Below are 18,738 nucleotides of genomic sequence, written 5' to 3'. Positions count from 1 at the left end.
GCATGTGTCTGCGTGAGCGCGAAAATCGTGGGTACACACTGTATGATCCGGCCTATAGGTCAATGGCTGGAAACGACATATTGCACCGACATCGTCCAGGTGTGTGCCCAAACTAACTTCTCCCACCAATTATCAGAGCATAATTATTGTTTTAAGGGATCTGTAAGGTGAATATATATCACATAACTGCAAGTGAAACAGCCAGTTTGTGCATTTAATGTACGTTTATAAAGTAGCCTATCGGTTCAATAGGAACTAGCAATAAACACCTGATACCTTACCACTTCAATCTTAGCAAATCAATAGAAAGCATACTCTTGTATCTTGGCTATAGTAGACACACTTTAAGCATATCAATGAAGTGAGCCACACTTAAGACCAACACTTGCAGATTAATACTCACCGAACGCGAGCGGGACCTTTTACGATGGTGTTTTTTAGCCTTCTTAGAGTGTTTCTTATTTTTTGAATGATGATGTTGACATTCATGCTATAGAAAAGATATAACCAAATAATGTTAGAGTTTAGTTAAAGGATAACAAAAAATAAAAAGAACAAAGCCATCAAGTTCTACAATTCGTAAACTAATAGGGGGAGATTCAAATGTTTGGGAGTCTTTTTTTCTCTATCTAATAGACAGGAAAAAACAGACACCTAACCGACTTTTCAAACATCTGAATCTCCCCCATAGTGTTCAAGAAAACCAGTTCTTACAAGCTTACAAAGTTAGTAATTATAGTTGACAGCTGTTCAATAGGAATCAAATGTTTCCAAACAATGAAACATTAGCATTTTTACTGTAAAACTTTTCTCCAGGACTTTTGGGTGACAAACTATAGGCTCCCATAGGGAGATAGCACTACGGAATAATAGATTACTCCAACTCGCTATAATCCCTGCAATCCTCATTAGTCACTTAAAACTAATCTAACAAGGAGAAAAGTACAACCCATGCATTTCCGGTGGGTTATGCCATGTCCTTTACAGCTTCAGACAAATACATTTTTACAGTACATACAAAACAGGGATTTTTGTTTACTTACCGTAAAATCTCTCTCTGAGTCCATCTGGGGGATGCTGCGCCGTTACTTGTGGGTTAGAGGTGTGTGGTAGTGGAGTTTGGCACAGAATCTATCAAAAGCTGCATCCTCCCCCCTCTAACCCCTCCCATCTCCTTCCTGCTCAGCCATCACTCAGTTAACGTTTAGCCAAGCCAAAGGAGATAGACCCGAACAAAAAAACAACCAAATAAACCAGACAAAACTACGGGAGGGATCGCAGCGTCTCCCAGATGGACTCAGAGAAAGAGATTTTACGGTAAGTAAACAAAAATCCCTATTTCTCCGTCATCCATCTGGGGGACGCTGCGCCGTTACTTGTGGGATTTCCCAAAGCAAGCTAATGAGAGGAGGTAGACGTTGACGGCATAGCCGTCTGTAAAATACGACCAACAGAGGCGGTCTCCAAACCAAAAGTATGAAAACGGTAAAACTTTGTGAAAGTATAGATTGACGACCAGGTCGCCGCCCTGCACAGCTGCTCAATAGATGCACCACCGCGAACAGCCCAAGATGCTCCAACTGCTCTAGTCGAATGAGCCCTAATTGAGTCAGGAACCGAAACATTTGAGGACACGTAAGCCTGTCTAATGGCCGAAGTTACCCAACGGGCCACAGTGTTCTTGGAAGCCGGCCAACCTCGTTTGGGAGCATCAATCAATACCAACAAGGTATCCGTACAACGGAAAGACTCCGTGCGAGACAAATAAATACGTAAGGCCCGAACAACATCCAGGAGGGCCAAATGGGAATTCTCCCCCGGAGAAGACGGAGTAAAAGCTGGAAGGACAATGTCCTGATTTAAATGAAATGCTGAAACAACCTTTGGAAGGAAAGAAGGCTTAGTCTGCAGAACCACCTGGTTCTCATGAAACACTAACAAGGGTGGCCTGCAAGAAAGAACCGCCAACTCAGACACTCGTCTAGCGGAAGCAATAGCCAAAAGAAAAACAACTTTTTGTGTCAGATAACACAGTTCCACAGATTCCAAAAGCTCAAATGGAGATTTTTGAAGGGCCGTAAGGACCAAGTTTAAATCCCAGGGAGGAACCGGAGGAACAAAAGGTGGTTGAATTCAAAGTACTCCCTGAAGGAATGTTTGAACCTCTGGAATGATCGCTAGTTTCTTTTGAAAAAGAACAGAACGCTGAAACCTGACCCTTCAGTGAAGAAAGCCTCAGGCCCTTATCGAGACCCTCCTGAAGGAAGGAGAGCAGGCGAGGAAGTCTAAACAAATGCGGAGTCAAGCCCCGCTTTTCGCACCAAGCAATGTAAATACGCCATACCCTATGGTAAATGCCGGAAGTCACCGGCTTCCTAGCCCGAATCATCGTCTGTACAACAGAACGCGAAAGACCTTTTGCTTTTAAAATCTTGGATTCAAGAACCAAGCCGTCAAAGCCAGCCGACTTAAATCTGGGTGGCGACAAGGCCCTTGAAGAAGATCTGGTCGCAGGGGAAGACGAAAGTGGTCTCCGACGACCATGCTGCGCAGAAGAGTGTACCACTGTCGGCGCGGCCAATCTGGAGCCACCAGAATTATGGCGAGACCTTCTCGCCGAATGCGTTGAAGTAGACGTGGAAGCAGTGGAATCGGCGGGAACATGTAACCCAGTTGAAACTGCCACGGAGCTGTTAGAGCATCGATTAGAAATGCTTGAGGATCCCGAGTCCGCGAGCCGTAGTGAGGAAGTTTCTTGTTGAGTCGAGACGCCATTAGGTCTACGTCGGGCAGTCCCCAGCAGTCCACTAGAGAGAGAAACACTTCCTGGTGAAGTTCCCATTCTCCCGGATGAATCGTGTGACGACTCAAAAAATCTGCTTCCCAGTTCTCGACTCCTGGAATGTGAATTGCGGATATTACGGGAACCCAACGTTCCGCCCACGTGAGTATCTGAGCGACTTCTCTCATTGCGGACCAGCTGCGAGTTCCTCCCTGTTTGTTGATGTAAGCCGTGGCATTGTCGGACTGCACACGAACCGGATGACCCTGTACCATGGTTTGAATCTGAAGGAGTGCGTACCGGATCGCCCTCAATTCCAGAATGTTGATCTGTAATCTTGACTCCTGACTGGTCCAGCGCCCCTGGAAGTGATGAGTCTGGAACACTGCTCCCCAACCGCTGAGACTTGCGTCCGTGGTGACCATCAACCAAGACCAAACCGTGAACGGTGCTCCTTTTCTCAAATTGGGACTGTGAAGTCACCAGTGAAGCGACTGACGAGTCTTTTCCGACAAGCGGATCAACTGCAATTCGAGACGTGGATCCGGCCGAGCCCAACAGCTGAGAATCTGAGCCTGAAGAGGTCAGGCATGAAATCTGGCGTATGGAACTGCCTCAAAGGAGGACACCATCTTGCCCAACACCTGCATGCATCTGAGGACCGACACTACCGGTAAGTGTAACAGGGTCCGGATTCTGGACTGCAGATCCTGAATCTTGTCCGTAGGAAGAAACACCTTCTGGCTGTTGGTATCGAATAAAAGTCCCAGAAAATCCATTTTCTGGGAAGGAAGTAAAGACGACTTTGGAAAGTTGATTATCCACCCGAACGACTGCAGAGTTTCTGTCGTTAGACGCAGGTTCTGAGTGAGAATTTCCGCTGACGGGGCCTTGACCAACAGATCGTCCAAGTATGGAGTGATGTTGACCCCTTGACAACGGAGAACCGCGACGACATGACCCATTACCTTGGTAAAAACCCGAGGAGCCGTAGAAAGGCCAAAGGGAAGAGCCTGAAATTGAAAATGCCACGGGCCGATCGCAAATCTCAGAAGAGGCTGATGACCTATCCAAATCGGGATATGTAAGTAGGCTTCTTTTATGTCTATTGAAGCCAAATATTCCCCTGGCTCCATGGCGGCGATAATTGAACGAATGGATTCCATCTTGAATTTTTGGGTTGATACGGGTTGAGGGCTTTTAGATTCAGAATGGGTCGGAACGAACCATCCGGTTTGTCCACGAGAAAAAGACCCGAGTAAAAATCCCGACCCCTCTGAGGAGAGGGCACCGGAATGATTACTCCATTTTGTAAGAGGGTTGCTGTTGATCTGGAGGGATCGTCTGGGAGAGGTGTGACGAATAGCCGGAATGGGGCTGTCTCTTCGAGATCCAACATATATCCTCTGGATATGACCCCCATTGCCCACCGATCTGGTTTCGACAGGAGCCACACTTCCCTGAACTGAAGTAACCGAGCCCCAACCTTCATCGATCCCTCCGGAAGACCTGAAGCGTCATGCCTCAGGCTTGTCGGCAGGCTTACTGGCCGGTCTGCGAGTAGCTTGAGATCCTCTACCTCTGAATGCCCCTCTTCGTGGAAATCTGGAGAAGGCACGAAAGGACTGGAAACTACCTCTGCCCTGCGTACGAAAGGACCGAAACCTTGTAGGTTTCGGTTTGTGAGGAGCAGATGGAAGAAAGGGACTCTTTCCTCCAGTAGTATCCGAAATAATCTTCTTTAACTCCGACCCAAAAAGAAACTCCCCTTCAAAAGGAACTGCCGTCAAGGTCTGCTTTGAGTCCGAATCAGCATTCCAAACCCTAAGCCAAAGAGACCGTCTTGCTGATACTGTCAAGGCAGAAACCCGGGACTGTAGCGCAACAGAATCTAACAAGGCAACACCTACATAAGTAAGCGCCTCCGAAATCTGTTCTGCTAACTGAATGGCTTCCGACGGATCGTCCGACTGCATTCCAGATACGACCTGTGCTAGCCATTCATCCACGGCCTTAAGGACCCAGGCACCCGCCAGAACTGGACGGAGAGAGACACCTGATAAAGAAAACATAGATTTTAGTAATGCTTCTATTTTCCTATCGGTAGGGTCTTTTAATGTCACGGACTGTACCGAAGGAATAACCGTAGCTTTTGCCAAATGTGAAATAGAAGCGTCTACCTTTGGGGCTGTCTCCCAAAATTTTGTATCTTCCTCCGTAAAAGGGTATCGAAATTTTAATTTCTTAGGAGCCTGGAAACGAGAATCCGGTTTAAGCCAGGGTTCTTTTAAAATATCCGTAAAGTGAGAGTAAGAAGGGAAGGCAATAACCTGTCTCTTCTGTTGTTTGAAGAAGGGAGAGGAAGTCTCCGCCATTGCTGCATCCTGAATATTTAGAGTCTGACGAATGGCTTCTATTAGTAATCTAACACCTGAACTAGTAGATAGCTCCTCATCTTCCCAAGCCGAAACTTCTTCCCATTCAGGATCTACCTCCCCTTCCTCCAATGGTGATGTCAGAGAATCCAACTCCTCTCCCGGAAACGCTATAGCGGGTAACGGCTGTGGTCGTTTAGTAGCAGCGGAACTGCTGGCAGAATTAACAAACTTATTTAAAGAATGGGTTAAATCAGTAAGACACTTGCCCATATTTTGGGCCCACAGAGGCTCCACCTGAGTTTGAGCAGATTCAGCCTCCGACCTAGACTGACGCAAATCTGAAATGGCATCCACCATGTTCTTGACCCATGGGGGCATAGACTGATCTGTGGAACTTCCCTGCTGATCCGCCACTGATGCACCAGAGCACGAAGTACAGAGGGTACCTGGGTCAGCACTACCCTTAGCCAGCTTTGAGCCACACTGTGAACAGGAAAAATAAACTACTGAGGCCATTTTGCCCTTTGTAGTCTTGTCCGGTTTACTGGCCATTCTTTATTCTAATTATGTTTAATATATAAAAGCAGTAAACATGTACTATAAATCCCTAGACAAGTGACCTAGCAGTTATCTCTAGTGTCCCCAAGAAGACTAACTGCTATCTCCCACTAGGGCTATCCCACCATATACTTGCAGTTAGATGTGACTGTAATAAAAAAGAGAAGACTCCGATGCGGCGGGTGGCTGGCCGGCTGGGGGTGATGAGAAAAATACTACGTAAACAAGAGGAAGGAGAGTATACACTGCGCCCACAGATAACAGCAGTGAAGGTGTACAAGGAGATGTCACTTTTTCTCCACCAAAATACTAGAACAAAAACAAGAGTCCACCTTCCGCTGCGCTATCCTTAAGTCCTTAAATGTTGTTTCAATCACAATTATTCAAACAAAAGAAAACATTCTCAGATTCTAAAGTCCATGAAGGGGAATCCTCCACAATCTGGATAATTATAGGTGAATGGTGCGTAAGAATCTTCAATGAACAATACTTGACAGTAGTCTAATCTACACGTGTGAATGAAGAATTCTGTATGGGTACGCACCGTACTCACATGTACAATGTGCGTGCTGTATCCATAAAGATTTCTTTCTCCCCCGTGCAACTTGATCCTCTTCTCTTGTAGATTCCCCTCAAAAGCAAGGAGAAGAGAAGAAAAAGGGGCGGAAAACCCTAATAGTGTGATACGTTCAATGGAATAAATCAATATGCAGAACTGCCAAAAATGTTTCAAATCATATTCATAATTGGGAGCGTACCCAACTCACATGAGTAGAGACGTAACACTCCTATAAAGGTATCTTATATCAATTCAGGAAAAATGGGGGTGATGCGTACCCCAAACTCACGTTCTACAGGATTCCTGAAGGCACATCAGGGTTTCTTTAGAAGGTGATTTTCCTGCTTCTTCTCTGTTGCACTCTCCCCGGGGTCACCAGTTATATAGAACCCACAAAAGAAGGAAATTTTAGGGTAATGTGTCCATTTATTATTAAAAGCAATTTAAAACAAATAGTTTCTTCTTTAAACCATAATCCACCATGTAAACAAATGGGGAACACAACCAAATACTGGGAGGTAGTTGTGAAAAAAACAGACCTGGGGTGCGGTATATCCGGATTCCCACACTCCTGAGTACTGATCTCCTGGGTATTGGGGTGTGTCTCCTGAACCACCAACGCGTTTCGACTTAAAAAGTCACACCTTGATAAAGACTATTAGTTTTAAATTGCTTTTAATAATAAATGGACACATTACCCTAAAACTTCCTTCTTTGTGGGTTCTATATAACTGGTGACCCCGGGGAGAGTGCAACAGAGAAGAAGCAGAAAAATCACCTTCTAAAGAAACCCTGATGTGCCTTCAGGAATCCTGTAGAACGTGAGTTTGGGGTACGCATCACCCCCATTCTTCCTGAATTGATAAAAGATACCTTTATAGGAGTATTACGTCTCTACTCATGTGAGTTGGGTACGCTCCCAATTATGAATATGATTTGAAACATTTTTGGCAGTTCTGCATATTGATTTATTCCATTGAACGTATCACACTATTGGGGTTTTCCACCCCTTTTTCTTCTCTTCTCCTTGCTTTTGAGGGGAATCTACAAGAGAAGAGGATCAAGTTGCACGGGGGAGAAAGAAACCTTTATGGCTACAGCACGCACATTGTACATGTGAGTACGGTGCGTACCCAATACAGAATTCTTCATTCACACGTGTAGATTAGACTACTGTCAAGTATTGTTCATTGAAGATTCTTACGCACCATTCACCTATAATTATCCAGATTGTGGAGGATTCCCCTTCATGGACTTTAGAATCTGAGACTGTTTTCTTTTGTTTGAATAATTGTGATTGAAACAACATTTAAGGACTTAAGGATAGCGCAGCGGAAGGTGGACTCTTGTTTTTGTTCTGATGAGAAAAATAACAGAGGGGACAGCCCAATACTGTCAGTGACAGATTGTGGCTGTCCTGCCGTCCTGAAGTGGATAAAGGCCCCAGTGACCAAAGTGTGGTGGCCTCCAGCAGCAGCTCAGAATGGGATGCTAAACCCACTCCAGTAGTACCTGTCACCTGTAAACAGGGACTAGGTACACCTGAGAATAACTAAAAATAAAATAAAATAAATAAATCTAAGGAGAAAGAAAAACTGTCTGTCCTCCACAGGCACAAAATTAAAACTGAGCGATGGCTGAGCAGGAAGGAGATGGGAGGGGTTAGAGGGGGGAGGAGGCAGCTTTTGATAGATTCTGTGCCAAACTCCACTACCACACACCTCTAACCCACAAGTAACGGCGCAGCGTCCCCCAGATGGATGACAGAGAAAATCATGTTTTCTACTTCAACAGCTAGAGCAGCTATTTTCAACCGCTGTGCCGCGAGCGGTCTCTAGGTGTGCCCCCGCCCGCCAGGGAGATCCGCTGCCACTAGCCAGAGAGACCAGCCGGCCGCCCGCCACCCGCCGCAATCAATAGTCGGCTCGGGCTGCGCAGCCAGCGCTGTGCACTTCCGCGAGCGGCCTGTGACCTATTGTGACTCATAGGTCACGTAGGCCACGTCGCATTCCTTCCTGGAGTGCCCGCCCGCCCACTGGTCAGTGCTGCTAGTCAATCCGTGCTGCCTTCTCAGCGCTCATCACAGTTGCAGGTATATAGTATATTTAAAAACAAACAAACATGTATTTCTGTGTGGAATTACTGTAGGTGTTTGGATGCAAATACAATGTCAGGAAATACGGGGGGTGGGGTGCGCGAACAGGCAGTGAGTGGAATTAATGTGAGTGGAATTATTATGGGGGCAGGGAGTGGAATTATTATGGGGGCAGGGAGTGGAATTATTATGGGGGCAGGGAGTGGAATTATTATGGGGGCAGGGAGTGGAATTATTATGGGGGCAGGGAGTGGAATTATTATGGGGGCAGGGAGTGGAATTATTATGGGGGCAGGGAGTGGAATTATTATGGGGGCAGGGAGTGGAATTACTATGTGGAGCAGCATGTGAAATTACTGGGGGAGAAGTGTGTACCATTATTATAAAATTGATATGTTTTATCGACAAACGGGATGCTGGCTGTAAGTATACCGACAGCTGCTTCCCGTCTGTTGGAATCCCAGCAGTGAGTACCCTCGCGGGCTCGCTGCGCTCACCACACTTCAAGCCCGGTGGCTTGCTTAGCTCGCCACAGGTTATATTCCCACTCAGTTTATGGCGTGGACCCACCAACCCGAGTGGGAATACCCTGCAGAGGTCGGGATTCCACTTTTTCCACTTTTACTGGCTGTCGGTATTCCGGCATCGGTCTCCGGAACGCCAGAATACCGACAGCCGGTATTTTAACTGCATCCCATTATTATAAATCTGTGGGGGTGAAAGCATTTTTTTTTTGTATTACCGCAGGGCCCAATGTATTTGTATTACTTTGGGGGCCAATGTATTTGTGCTACTGTGGTGGCCAGTGTGTCTGTTTAATTACTATGGGGGCCAATGTTTTTCCCCCCCGTGGGGCACTGATGGTGTGCCTTGGCAATTTTAAAGTCTTGCCGGTGTGCCGCGAGTTGAAAAAGGTTGAAAATCACTGAGCTAGAGGATAGAGATGGTGGTTGTCCCAAATCCACCCTCAATGGGGACGGAGCTATAACTACAAAGGAAGAGTCACCAGGAGGATCTTATTATAAGCGGTGTCCTCTACCCCCCTTACTGGTAATTCACCAGAATATTGTTCACATAATGTATGCCCATTGAGGGCAATAACTTTGGAAGACACAGACTTAAAAGGATGCTCCCAAATGTTTGTGATTCTGTCATAAAGGAACGGGAGCGCACTATTTCCCCCTACTGCAGTACCATACACTCAACGCAGCAGTGCAGTGGGAGTCCCGTCGCTATCAAAGCCAGTGTAACCGGAAAGAGGAGGGGAGGGAGGCCAGCCGCTGTGCCTACAAGGAGGCTCACTCACCAGCCCAGAGCCTTAGGATGCGGCTGTATCGGGAGGAACAGTGCTTCAAGGGTTAAGTGCTGTTCTCCTGCACCTTGCTGCTGGTGTGTGGCCCGGACCCCACTTCTCTGGATAAGTGGCGAAGGGTTCCTGAGGCTAAGGGAACGAAGTCCCAAGAAAAATTTTAAATAAAAGGAAAATAATAAGAATTTACTTACCAATAATTCTATTTCTCGTAGTCCGTAGTGGATCCTGGGAACTCCGTAAGGTCACGTAGGCCACGTCGCATTCCTTCCTGGAGTGCCCGCCCGCCCACTGGTCAGTGCTGCTAGTCAATCCGTGCTGCCTTCTCAGCGCTCATCACAGTTGCAGGTATATAGTATATTTAAAAACAAACAAACATGTATTTCTGTGTGGAATTACTGTAGGTGTTTGGATGCAAATACAATGTCAGGAAATACGGGGGGTGGGGTGCGCGAACAGGCAGTGAGTGGAATTAATGTGAGTGGAATTATTATGGGGGCAGGGAGTGGAATTATTATGGGGGCAGGGAGTGGAATTATTATGGGGGCAGGGAGTGGAATTATTATGGGGGCAGGGAGTGGAATTATTATGGGGGCAGGGAGTGGAATTATTATGGGGGCAGGGAGTGGAATTATTATGGGGGCAGGGAGTGGAATTATTATGGGGGCAGGGAGTGGAATTATTATGGGGGCAGGGAGTGGAATTACTATGTGGAGCAGCATGTGAAATTACTGGGGGAGAAGTGTGTACCATTATTATAAAATTGATATGTTTTATCGACAAACGGGATGCTGGCTGTAAGTATACCGACAGCTGCTTCCCGTCTGTTGGAATCCCAGCAGTGAGTACCCTCGCGGGCTCGCTGCGCTCACCACACTTCAAGCCCGGTGGCTTGCTTAGCTCGCCACAGGTTATATTCCCACTCAGTTTATGGCGTGGACCCACCAACCCGAGTGGGAATACCCTGCAGAGGTCGGGATTCCACTTTTTCCACTTTTACTGGCTGTCGGTATTCCGGCGTCGGTCTCCGGAACGCCAGAATACCGACAGCCGGTATTTTAACTGCATCCCATTATTATAAATCTGTGGGGGTGAAAGCATTTTTTTTTTGTATTACCGCAGGGCCCAATGTATTTGTATTACTTTGGGGGCCAATGTATTTGTGCTACTGTGGTGGCCAGTGTGTCTGTTTAATTACTATGGGGGCCAATGTTTTTCCCCCCCGTGGGGCACTGATGGTGTGCCTTGGCAATTTTAAAGTCTTGCCGGTGTGCCGCGAGTTGAAAAAGGTTGAAAATCACTGAGCTAGAGGATAGAGATGGTGGTTGTCCCAAATCCACCCTCAATGGGGACGGAGCTATAACTACAAAGGAAGAGTCACCAGGAGGATCTTATTATAAGCGGTGTCCTCTACCCCCCTTACTGGTAATTCACCAGAATATTGTTCACATAATGTATGCCCATTGAGGGCAATAACTTTGGAAGACACAGACTTAAAAGGATGCTCCCAAATGTTTGTGATTCTGTCATAAAGGAACGGGAGCGCACTATTTCCCCCTACTGCAGTACCATACACTCAACGCAGCAGTGCAGTGGGAGTCCCGTCGCTATCAAAGCCAGTGTAACCGGAAAGAGGAGGGGAGGGAGGCCAGCCGCTGTGCCTACAAGGAGGCTCACTCACCAGCCCAGAGCCTTAGGATGCGGCTGTATCGGGAGGAACAGTGCTTCAAGGGTTAAGTGCTGTTCTCCTGCACCTTGCTGCTGGTGTGTGGCCCGGACCCCACTTCTCTGGATAAGTGGCGAAGGGTTCCTGAGGCTAAGGGAACGAAGTCCCAAGAAAAATTTTAAATAAAAGGAAAATAATAAGAATTTACTTACCAATAATTCTATTTCTCGTAGTCCGTAGTGGATCCTGGGAACTCCGTAAGGACCATGGGGAATAGCGGCTCCGCAGGAGACTGGGCACAAAAGAAAAGCTTTAGGACTACCTGGTGTGCACTGGCTCCTCCCCCTATGACCCTCCTCCAAGCCTCAGTTAGGATACGGTGCCCGGACGAGCGTACACAATAAGGAAGGATTTTGAATCCCGGGTAAGACTCATACCAGCCACACCAATCACACCGTACAACTTGTGATATGAACCCAGTTAACAGCATGATAACAGAGGAGCCTCTGGAAAGATGGCTCACAACAACAATAACCCGATTTGTTAACAATAACTATGTACAAGTATTGCAGATAATCCGCACTTGGGATGGGCGCCCATCCACTACGGACTACGAGAAATAGAATTATCGGTAAGTAAATTCTTATTTTCTCTGACGTCCTAGTGGATGCTGGGAACTCCGTAAGGACCATGGGGATTATACCAAAGCTCCCAAACGGGCGGGAGAGTGCGGATGACTCTGCAGCACCGAGTGAGAGAACTCCAGGTCCTCCTCAGCCAGAGTGTCAAATTTGTAAAATTTCACAAAAGTATTTGACCCTGACCAAGTAGCAGCTCGGCAAAGTTGTAAAGCCGAGACCCCTCGGGCAGCCGCCCAAGATGAGCCCACCTTCCTTGTGGAATGGGCTTTTACAGATTTTGGCTGTGGCAGGCCTGCCACAGAATGCGCAAACTGAATTGTACTACAAATCCAGCGAGCAATAGTCTGCTTAGAAGCAGGAGCACCCAGCTTGTTGGGTGCGTACAGGATAAATAGCGAGTCAGATTTTCTGACTCCAGCCGTCCTGGAAACATATATTTTCAGGGCCCTGACAACGTCCAGCAACTTGGAGTCCTCCAAGTCCTTAGTAGCCGCAGGTACCACAATAGGCTGGTTCAGATGAAACACTGAAACCACCTTTGGGAGAAATTGAGGACGAGTCCTCAATTCTGCCCTGTCCGTATGAAAAATCAGGTAAGGGCTTTTACAGGATAAAGCCGCCAATTCTGACACACGCCTGGCTGAAGCCAGGGCCAACAGCATGACCACTTTCCATGTGAGATATTTTAAGTCCACAGTGTTGAGTGGTTCAAACCAATGTGATTTTAGGAAACCCAAAACAACATTCAGATCCCAGGGTGCCACTGGAGGCACAAAAGGAGGCTGTATATGTAGCACTCCCTTAACAAACGTCTGGACTTCAGGCACTGAAGCCAGTTCTCTCTGAAAGAAAATCGACAGGGCCGAAATCTGGACCTTAATGGATCCTAATTTTAGGCCCATAGACACTCCTACTTGCAGGAAATGCAGGAATCGACCCAGTTGAAATTCCTCCGTCGGGGCCTTTTTGGCCTCGCACCACATTTCCGCCAGATGCGGTGATAATGCTTTGCGGTTACATCCTTTCTGGCTTTTATCAAAGTAGGGATGACTTCGTCTGGAATGCCTTTTTTCTTTAGGATCCGGCGTTCAACCGCCATGCCGTCAAACGCAGCCGCGGTAAGTCTTGGAACAGACAGGGTCCCTGCTGGAGCAGGTCCCTTCTCAGAGGTAGAGGCCACGGGTCCTCTGTGAGCATTTCTTGAAGTTCCGGGTACCAAGTCCTTCTTGGCCAACCCGGAGCCACGAGAATAGTTCTTACTCCTCCCCGCCGTATAATCCTCAGTACCTTGGGTATGAGAGGCAGAGGAGGGAACACATACACTGACTGGTACACCCACGGTGTTACCAGAGCGTCCACCGCTATTGCTTGAGGGTCCCTTGACCTGGCGCAATACCGGTCCAGTTTTTTGTTGAGGCAGGACGCCATCATGTCCACCTTTGGTTTTTCCCAACGGTTTACAATCATGTGGAAGACTTCTGGGTGAAGTCCCCACTCTCCCGGGTGGAGGTCGTGCCTGCTGAGGAAGTCTGCTTCCCAGTTGTCCACTCCCGGAATGAACACTGCTGACAGTGCTATCACATGATTTTCCGCCCAGCGAAGAATCCTTGCAGCTTCTGCCATTGCCCTCCTGCTTCTTGTGCCGCCCTGTCTGTTTACGTGGGCGACTGCCGTGATGTTGTCCGACTGGATCAGCACCGGCTGACCTTAAAGCAGAGGTCTTGCTTGGCTCAGAGCATTGTAAATGGCTCTTAACTCCAGGATATTTATGTGAAGTGATGTCTCCAGGCTTGACCACAAGCCCTGGAAGTTTCTTCCCTGTGTGACTGCTCCCCAGCCTCGCAGGCTGGCATCTGTGGTCACCAGGACCCAGTCCTGAATGCCGAATCTGCGGCCCTCTAGAAGATGAGCACTCTGCAACCACCACAGGAGAGACACCCTTGTCCTTGGGGACAGGGTTATCCGCCGATGCATCTGAAGATGCGATCCGGACCATTTGTCCAGCAGGTCCCACTGGAATGTTCTTGCGTGGAATCTGCCGAATGGGATTGCTTCGTAGGAAGCCACCATTTTTCCCAGGACCCTTGTGCATTGATGCACTGATACTTGGCCTGGTTTTAGGAGGTTTCTGACTAGCTCGGATAACTCTCTGGCTTTCTCTTCCGGGAGAAACACCTTTTTCTGGACTGTGTCCAGGATCATCCCTAGGAATAGAAGACGTGTCGTCGGGATCAGCTGCGATTTTGGGATATTGAGAATCCAACCGTGCTGCCGCAGCACTACTTGAGATAGTGCTACTCCGACTACCAACTGTTCCTCGGATCTTGCCCTTATCAGGAGATCGTCCAAGTAAGGGATAATTAAAACTCCTTTCCTTCGAAGGAGTATCATCATTTCGGCCATTACTTTGGTAAAGACCCGGGGCGCCGTGGACAATCCAAACGGCAGCGTCTGAAACTGATAGTGGCAGTTCTGTACCACAAACCTGAGGTACCCTTGGTGAGAAGGGTAAATTGGGACATGGAGGTAAGCATCCTTGATGTCCAGAGACACCATATAATCCCCTTCTTCCAGGTTCGCGATCACCGCTCTGAGTGACTCCATCTTGAATTTGAACCTCTGTATGTAAGTGTTCAAAGATTTTAGATTTAAAGTAGGTCTCACCGAGCCATCCGGCTTCGGTACCACAAACAGCGTGGAATAATACCCCTTTCCCTGTTGCAGGAGGGGTACCTTGATTATCACCTGCTGAGAATACAGCTTGTGAATGGCTTCCAATACCGCCTCCCTGTCGGAGGGAGACGTCGGTAAGGCAGACTTTAGGAAACGGCGGGGGGGGGGAGACGTCTCGAATTCCAATTTGTACCCCTGAGATACCACCTGAAGGATCCAGGGGTCCACTAGTGAGTGAGCCCACTGCGCGCTGAAATTCTTGAGACGGGCCCCCACCGTGCCTGAGTCCGCTTGTAGAGCCCCAGCGTCATGCTGAGGACTTGGCAGAAGCGGGAGAGGGCTTCTGTTCCTGGGAACTGGCTGTTTGCTGCAGCCTTTTTCCTCTCCCTCTGCCACGGGGCAGAAATGAGGAGCCTTTTGCCCGCTTGCCCTTATGGGGCCGAAAGGACTGCGCCTGATAATACGGCGTCTTCTTATGTTGAGAGGCTACCTGGGGTAAAAATTTGGATTTCCCAGCAGTTGCCGTGGACACTAGGTCCGATAGAACTACCCCAAATAACTCCTCCCCTTTATAAGGCAATACTTCCATATGCCTTTTGGAATCAGCATCACCTGACCACTGCCGCGTCCATAACCCTCTTCTGGCAGATATGGACAGCGCACTTACTCTTGATGCCAGTCGGCAAATATCCCTCTGTGCATCACGCATATATAAAAATGCATCTTTTAAATGCTCTATAGTCAGTAATATACTGTCCCTATCCAGGGTATCAATATTTTCAGTCAGGGAATCCGACCAAGCCACCCCAGCACTGCACATCCAGGCTGAGGCGATTGCTGGTCGCAGTATAACACCCGTGTGAGTGTATATACATTTTCGGATATTCTCCTGCTTTCTGTCAGCAGGTTCCTTAAGGGCGGCCGTATCAGGAGACGGTAGTGCCACCTGTTTAGACAAGCGTGTGAGCGCTTTATCCACCCTAGGGGGTGTTTCCCAACGTGCCCTATCCTCTGGCGGGAAGGGGTATGATGCCAATAACCTTTTAGGAATTATCAGTTTTTTATCGGGAGAAACCCACGCTTCATCACACACTTCATTTAATTCCTCAGATGCAGGAAAAACTACAGGTAGTTTTTTCTCACCAAACATAATACCCTTTTTAGTGGTACTTGTACTATCAGAAATGTGTAAAACATTTTTCATTGCCTCAATCATGTAACGTGTGGCCCTACTGGAAGTCACATTCGTCTCTTCATCGTCGACACTGGAGTCAGTATCCGTGTCGGCGTCTGTATCTGCCATCTGAGGTAGCGGGCGTTTTAGAGCCCCTGATGGTCTTTGAGACGCCTGGACAGGCACAAGCTGAGTAGCCGGCTGTCTCATGTCATCAACCGTCTTTTGTAAAGAGCTGACACTTTCACGTAATTCCTTCCATAAGCCCATCCACTCAGGTGTCGACTCCCTAGGGGGTGACATCTCCATTATAGGCAATTGCTCCGCCTCCACATCATTTTCCTCCTCATACATGTCGACACAGTCGTACCGACACACAGCACACACACAGGGAATGCTCTGATAGAGGACAGGACCCCACTAGCCCTTTGGGGAGACAGAGGGAGAGTATGCCAGCACACACCAGAGCGCTATATATATATATGTTGGGATAACACTATACAGAGTGTTTTTCCCCTTATAGCTGCTGTTTATATTATACTGCGCATAATTAGTGCCCCCCCTCTTGTTTTACCCTTTTCTGTAGTGCAGGACTGCAGGGGAGAGTCAGGGAGACGTCCTTCCAGCGGAGCTGTGAGGGAAAATGGCGCCAGTGTGCTGAGGAGATAGGCTCCGCCCCCTTCTCGGCGGACTTTTCTCCCGCTTTTTTCAGGAATCTGGCAGGGGTTAATATACATCCATATAGCCCTGGGGGTTATATGTGATGTATTTTAGCCAGCCAAGGTGTTCATATTGCTGCTCAGGGCGCCCCCCCCCCCAGCGCCCTGCACCCATCAGTGACCGGAGCGTGTGGTGTGCATGAGGAGCAATGGCGCACAGCTGCAGTGCTGTGCGCTACCTTGGTGAAGACTGATGTCTTCTGCCGCCGATTTTCCGGACTTCTTCTTGCTTCTGGCTCTGTAAGGGGGCCGGCGGCGCGGCTCTGGGACCGGACTCCGAGGCTGGGCCTGTGTTCGGTCCCTCTGGAGCTAATGGTGTCCAGTAGCCTAAGAAGCCCAAGCTGGCTGCAAGCAGGCAGGTTCGCTTCTTCTCCCCTTAGTCCCTCGATGCAGTGAGCCTGTTGCCAGCAGGTCTCACTGAAAATAAAAAACCTAAAACTAACTTTTCCTAAGAAGCTCAGGAGAGCCCCCTAGATTGCACCCAGCTCGGTCGGGCACAAAAATCTAACTGAGGCTTGGAGGAGGGTCATAGGGGGAGGAGCCAGTGCACACCAGGTAGTCCTAAAGCTTTTCTTTTGTGCCCAGTCTCCTGCGGAGCCGCTATTCCCCATGGTCCTTACGGAGTTCCCAGCATCCACTAGGACGTCAGAGAAAATATAATATAACTGAGCAGGAGCTCAGTCAGCAGTGACCTACTCCCTCGGCACAAATTCAAAACTGAGGGATGATAGGGGATAGAGGGGGAGGATCCTGTTTCACTTCTAAGATTATTTAAAGGGCCAGCTCCCTTTAAGCCACCATCACTCCCCCACGGTCTTGAAGTTGTGCCAGTGTCCCCTAGTGGCTGACAGAAAAATCCCCCTTTTCATCCATATTAAGGCAGTATGCTGTACCTTGAGTTGTACAGGGTGCTAGCGTTAGAGCAGGGCACTACTACCCTACAGACTTTTTTGGTCTCTGATCCCTTCCCATCTCTAACCCTTCAGTGGAAGGACATGAGTTTAAATTGGCCCATGTGATCTTAATTTGGTACTCGCAATAGAACCACTTTGGTCAGCTGAACTGAAATCTATCAGTTTTCAGCAAGGAAGATTTAGCAGCTTTGCCTTGTATACCTCCCTACCTCAAAGGATATGGCAGATCTTGGCACAAAGACTCCATTCAACTCTAAAGCTAGATTTTGTTTTCAGCTCAGTCAGGAAACAGCCTAGATTTTACGCAGGCTCAGTCATGTCATCAGAGGTTGTCAAACAACATCTCCTAGATGTGGTGAAAGCCTTGAAAATTGTTGTGGATCATGGTTACCATTGGTTAAGCCTAGGTTTCTGAAGGCTTCCTGGTTCCAGATCTAATCAAGGATCATTCTTTGAAATCAGTGATGGCATTGTGGGTGTAAAATTCCAGGTGGTCGCAGATAATAAAGTCATCGCCCCAACAACTTGTGCTGACTAATATGCACCGCATGTCAGTCCGAAAGCTGAGGCGGAAAAAGGAAGAGCTCCCAAATACTGAAGACGGCGGAAGCCTCGGGGAGGTGGCGGACATGCTAAATAGCTTACAGGCCACTGACCCCAGGTCAAAGCGGAGGAAGAGGACGTCTCCACACGTCTGGATTGGAAGACAAGATATGAGGAATAGGGACTGGGCATTCTGCCATGATCCATCTTGCAGAGAGGGCCCGATTGTCACTTCAAGCATTCACTGAAACCTCACCTTTTCAGACAAGCTTATAAAATTCTGGAGCCACACACATAACCTTCAATGACTCCCTATCTAATTACATCACTTTCACAACCTCCTGACCCATTAAAAACCTTTGCAACCTGGCTGGACCATTATGCAATAGCTAGCACGTATTTCTTATGTACCATTGCCTGTTTCCCTACAGATAGGAAGGCACTTCTCGCAAGCTTTCAACCTCAATGTCTGTCTGTTATTACCTAGTTTTGTTTTATTACTGTTGTTCCAATTGTAAAGCATAATATAATACGCAGCACTATATAAGAAACCGTTAATAGACATGGATTTCTAAGAATTTGCCATACGTGCTACCTGCTGTAAGTAGTGAGATATTATTTTCCTGAGTAAGGTGTGATGATGCTGCGAGAGCAGGTTCCAGAACTCAGGGGCAGATTTATTAAGCCTGGTGAAGTGATAAAGTCAAAGGTGATAAAGTACCAGCCA

The 18,738-nt window shown here is 47.9% G+C and overlaps 1 protein-coding gene across 3 annotated transcripts in view; it reads right to left on the bottom strand.

Annotated features, from left to right (window-relative positions):
- The window catches only part of PRPF40A (pre-mRNA processing factor 40 homolog A), a 266,234-nt gene that overhangs the window by 21,011 nt on the left and 226,485 nt on the right, over positions 1–18,738 (bottom strand). For all 3 annotated transcript variants that reach the window (XM_063933527.1, XM_063933529.1, XM_063933528.1), the window contains exon 23: positions 404–490. In XM_063933527.1, coding sequence (XP_063789597.1) covers positions 404–490 — 87 coding nt within the window. The remainder of the gene's footprint in view (positions 1–403; positions 491–18,738) is intronic.

This window comes from Pseudophryne corroboree, chromosome 7 (assembly GCF_028390025.1).
Source record: "Pseudophryne corroboree isolate aPseCor3 chromosome 7, aPseCor3.hap2, whole genome shotgun sequence".
Taxonomy (NCBI): Eukaryota; Metazoa; Chordata; class Amphibia; order Anura; family Myobatrachidae; genus Pseudophryne; species Pseudophryne corroboree.
Note: the sequence above shows the minus strand (reverse complement) of the source record. Positions and strands in the feature narration are given on the sequence as shown.